Genomic DNA, 4,604 nt, shown 5'->3' with positions numbered 1-4,604 from the left:
AGGTTGTCAATCTCACCAATTTTCCTAGTTGCAACAAGTTGTGAGCGTATCATATGGTTCTAAGTGCTTTTGTATTTTCAGAATAACTAATTGTGGAGAATATAAGTACATGTAGAAGTAAAGTGGTGGTTTTTGTTCGTGGATTTTTTTAACATTGTTTGTGGAAAATTGGGCTGGGTTTATAGGTTCACTAGTAGCGTCTTTCTCGTAAGCAACGACATGCGAATATAACTGTCGGTATCCGAGATAAATGATCATGACAATATGGCAAATCATATGATATGGTGTTGAAGAAATGTTATTTTTACACCAAACCATATGTTCTTTAAAACTCAAATTATTTGACTCCATTTAATTTACGAGTTAGAAGTACAATCCTAAACCCTGAATAGACTAGCGGTTTAAGCTAGCACCACAGTGTTCCGTTGAAGCATGTGTATTTCTAGCCGCTTTTGATTCGGAGCTTAGTGGAGGCCAATATGGGCCACTGCAGCCTCCCCCCACCCCCAGCCCATGCGATTTTCTCATACTAATCCTCAGTAAATGGAAACATTGAAATATAGCAAAAGCCTGCTTTATGCCACCCTCCAGCCCATTTGCCCCTCCTACTGCTTTAGGTCGTCCCCAGCCCATTTGCCCCTCCCCTATCCTATCATCGAAAGTTGATAGGGCAGAAATTTGAATGATGCGTCGCCGGCACGAAGGCCGTGCGATCCGTCGAGTTATCATGAATTATTGAATCAGCGAGCAGAGCCCGCGTCAGCCTTTTATCTAATAAATGCGCCCCTCCTAGAAGTCGGGGTTTGTTGCACGTATTAGCTCTAGAATTACTACGGTTATCCAAGTAGCACGTACCATCAAATAAATTATAGCTGATTTAATGAGCCATTCGCAGTTTCACAGTTCAAATTGGTTCATAGTTGCACATGCATGGCTTAATCTTTGAGACAAACATATGACTACCAGGTATCCTACTGCTTTAGGTCGCCCCCAGCCCATTTGCCCCTTGTATGGTTTGCCCAAGCTCTGCCACTTTGCCCCTCCTACGGTTTGGCCCAAGCTCCGCTAAATCTAGGTTGTTGGTTCGCTGAGTCATTGACTTAGCCCTCCACGAGTCTTCCAATTTTAGATCAACGACCTGGGTAATATTTCATGTTTTCAATTTTATTTCTATTCTTGTTTTGTGTTCAGTGTGTTTGAATAATGTGAAATACTGTAAGATAAATAAAATATGTGAATCTAAGTTGTCCGTTTTTATCGGGGGTTCACAGAAGCAAAGTCACGGCTGTAGTAGCCTGCAGAGTCAGCCCACCTTAGCCCATTTCCAGGGTGTTGATCTTATGGCATCGGACAGAGTCTTGTCCAACTATAGTCTAGGATGGCCTAAGATAGAACAGTAGTTTCTCAAAAAAAAAAAGATAGAACAGTACTGCTATGCCCACGAGTGACAGCCAAAACAACCATTGACAATCTATTATATATAAACATGATGGTAAGCACACGAACTCCAAACTATAACCAATCTATCAAAGCACATATATCACGCACGCCGCAATAGAAGTTCCACAGAGACACACAAATTTTTAAACACCACAAAATAAGGGAACAAACTATTGACAATATGGTGGAGCTCATGTAAATGCCTTTTTACGATATGTGCAGACAGCAGAGGTCAAGCAGATCCCTTGAGTTTCTTCGCGATGCTCGCAAAGTACTGGCCCTGGTGGAAGGCGTGCTCCAGCTCCATCTCAGATGGCCACCTCGAACCATCGGCGGCAAATGTGCCTGCGCCGTACGGGCTGCCACCCTGAACTTTGTCCATGTCGAACAGCTTGGCACCGAAGGTGTACCCGACGGGAACGAACACCATGCCGTGGTGAGTCAACTGGGTTACCGTTGTCAATCTGAGGGGAGAAGCGCGAAGAGAAATGATAAAAATGTCAATTTATGATGATGTTTCATTATGAGGCTTCTCTTTTTAAACACGACAATGCTGAATGACACTTACGCTGTAGTCTCCTGCCCGCCACCCTGAGTACCAGTGCTGAAGAAGATGCCTGCAGGTTTGCCTGCAAGACTCTGCTCCCTCCACAGGCCACCGGTTGCATCAAAGAAAGCCTTCATTTGTGCAGCCATCATACCAAACCTTGTAGGAAAACCAAAGAGGATCCCATCTGCCTCCGCAAGTTCTTGTGGTGTGATGATTGGGGCATCAAGCTTGGGAGGTGCACCCATCTTTCCAAGTACTTCCTCGGGGAGAGTTTCAGGGACCTTTCAGATGGTAAGAGTGATATAAGATCAGCACAACAATGGAGGAAGAGTGATGTATGTAAAAACTGCACTCAGTATTAATTTTCCACATAAGAATTCGAACAACTTAGTACACTATTCTTGAAGGCAACATAGCCAGACTGGTTTCTGGGGGGTCTAAATGCATATTATTATTTTTCAAATGATTGGTCTAAATACAATTTATAATGTGGTGAGTTAAAACGCGAGATGACAGGGACGAACCTGCCATATTTTAGCTTCGACGCCTTCAACTGACGACACACCTTTCTTTATCTCATCAGCTAGTTTAGCGACATGTCCATACATGGAGTAGTACCTGTGGAAGAATCAACAGTGCATTTTACAAATTTTCTCTATGAAAGTAGGAGTGTATAACGTTATTGTTCAATTTGACATATTTATTTGTGCATCCTTTGAGAATTTTATAGTCCGCACATATCGTTGTTTTTCTATCTTTCTCCTTAAAGATAAGCATAATGATTGCTAACATTTATAGTGCCTATGTTCATATAATCATCACTCATACTATACAATTCAATTACTTGGAAGCAAGCTCTACACCTTTGCCTTAATTTGCAATTAACGGAAAGATATCTACAAAAAGAGAACAAGACATGTGCATGCAAAGCACCGATCAAAATTTTGTTATTTGCCGGAACTGATGACGAGGAAGGAAACATATTTCCCAGAATATCTCTTTCACTTTTCTATCATTCAAGAGAACATTAAATAACATGCCTGTAGTGGAACCACAAAAGTACATCATAGATAAGACTAATAAGCTCAAGGAAGTGACAAAACAAATAAAATTTAAATTATTTGAATGTGTTGTCAGGTGTAAATATGCATTAAAATATCCAAATGTTCCAAACTGCAGGGTTCCTGAGTTCCATAGTTGGTAGTTAAAAGTCCAGGTCAGAAATAATCTATACACATAGTTCTAAGATCTGAACTTGCATTAGGCAGGCCATAGAAAAGCTTCCATCAGATAGTGCTAAACCAGTCAGTTGTCTGCTGAAATAATTTAATTAATTACTTGAAAATGGGACATAACATGGTAAAAAAAGAATACAAACGCTGTTTGAAATTAAATTGTTATTCATCAGAGGGGCAGAGGATATCACTTCTTTCTGAAAAATCATTCACTCAAACATATGATTCGTTTGGACTTCACATTTCAGTTCATCATGCGACTGAAGCAATGAATTTGGAGCCAAAGAACTCGCAAATATCAGAAGTCTATAAATTCCTGTTCTTGTAGTTTGGTACTGTTTATCAGTTGGCCTTTAGCTCATACAAAAACAGAATAGCATACATGAATGCCAGTGAGACACTAAATTCGGGGGCCAATCAGTGGAACTATAAAATTGGGGCAGAATCGCCCGGGTGCGCATTAAAAAAGCATTGAAAGAGGGCAGCACAATTAGCGCCGGAGCCCACCACTATTGACGCATCAATTCCATCAGGGACTGAAACCTACCGCCATGATTGAGACCCTGGCACCTAAAATCAACACTGTAGAATTATTAGGAGTCCGATTTTTCCTCCGACTCATTTTCTCCCTGTCGCAATCAAATCGTCCGCGCGCACTGACGAAATCACATCTGCCAATCTACTGATCTTACCGACGAACAAAGGAATAAAAAACCAGAGCCGTGCGGCATCTAACTGACTATAAGTGATACTTAATCTCGGGAATTACTCCAAATGCGTAAATTAGGATGGGTTTTGAGATTGTCGAAATATCGTAATCCATAGGGGAAAAAAGAAGAAGGCCAATCTTCGGACAGGGATACACCGAACAAGACCGAGAAAATCAGTTAATTTAGGATGTGGACCTAGGTAGAAGAAGACTGTGGTGCGGATGCTTACACGACATAGACCTTGACCGCCATTGGAGAGGCTGCTTCGGAGCTCCTGGGGCTGGAGATCTGGCAACTGGAGAGCGGGCGAGTGTCCTGAACTGGTGCCCCTGCCTTCTTGGTGTCAGTTTGCGGTAGTGGCGAGCATTTATAGGCAGTGCGGTGTTGCTCTGGTTTGACCAGCGATGTTTGGTCAAGTTTTCTTTCTCTCGTTTTCCCGTTTAATTTGATAATTTGATTAATTCCTCTTACTCATTTGATTTTTCGCCTCTCCTTTGTTTTTTTTAGCGACGTCTCTCCTTTCTGAAATTTCAGGCGTTCTCTCGAAGTTTTTTCCGTGTCGAGTCTGCTAACCCCTTTCTCCTTCTTTCCCATAAATATCTTCTCGTTTAATTGAAAATTTTAGAAAAATGTTATTTGGAAAAAGTCAGTTTCCCAGCGAATGATGCA

The 4,604-nt window shown here is 41.6% G+C and overlaps 1 protein-coding gene across 1 annotated transcript; it reads right to left on the bottom strand.

Moving 5' to 3' along the window:
• Window positions 1–1,445: 1,445 nt before the first annotated feature.
• LOC119269233 (NAD(P)H dehydrogenase (quinone) FQR1-like) lies at window positions 1,446–4,304 on the bottom strand. The gene is made up of 4 exons (XM_037551027.1): window positions 4,165–4,304; window positions 2,515–2,608; window positions 2,009–2,271; window positions 1,446–1,904 (listed from the first exon to the last, which is right to left on the bottom strand). The coding sequence occupies exons 1-4, from the start codon at window positions 4,185–4,187 to the stop codon at window positions 1,673–1,675; spliced, it is 612 nt and encodes a 203-aa protein (XP_037406924.1). The 5' UTR covers window positions 4,188–4,304; the 3' UTR covers window positions 1,446–1,672.
• Between the last annotated feature and the right edge of the window lie 300 nt (window positions 4,305–4,604).

The sequence above is a fragment of the Triticum dicoccoides genome, chromosome 3A, assembly GCF_002162155.2.
Source record: "Triticum dicoccoides isolate Atlit2015 ecotype Zavitan chromosome 3A, WEW_v2.0, whole genome shotgun sequence".
NCBI lineage: Eukaryota > Viridiplantae > Streptophyta > Magnoliopsida > Poales > Poaceae > Triticum > Triticum dicoccoides.
The sequence above is the reverse complement of the archived record's forward strand: the minus strand, read 5'-3'. Positions and strand labels throughout refer to the sequence as shown.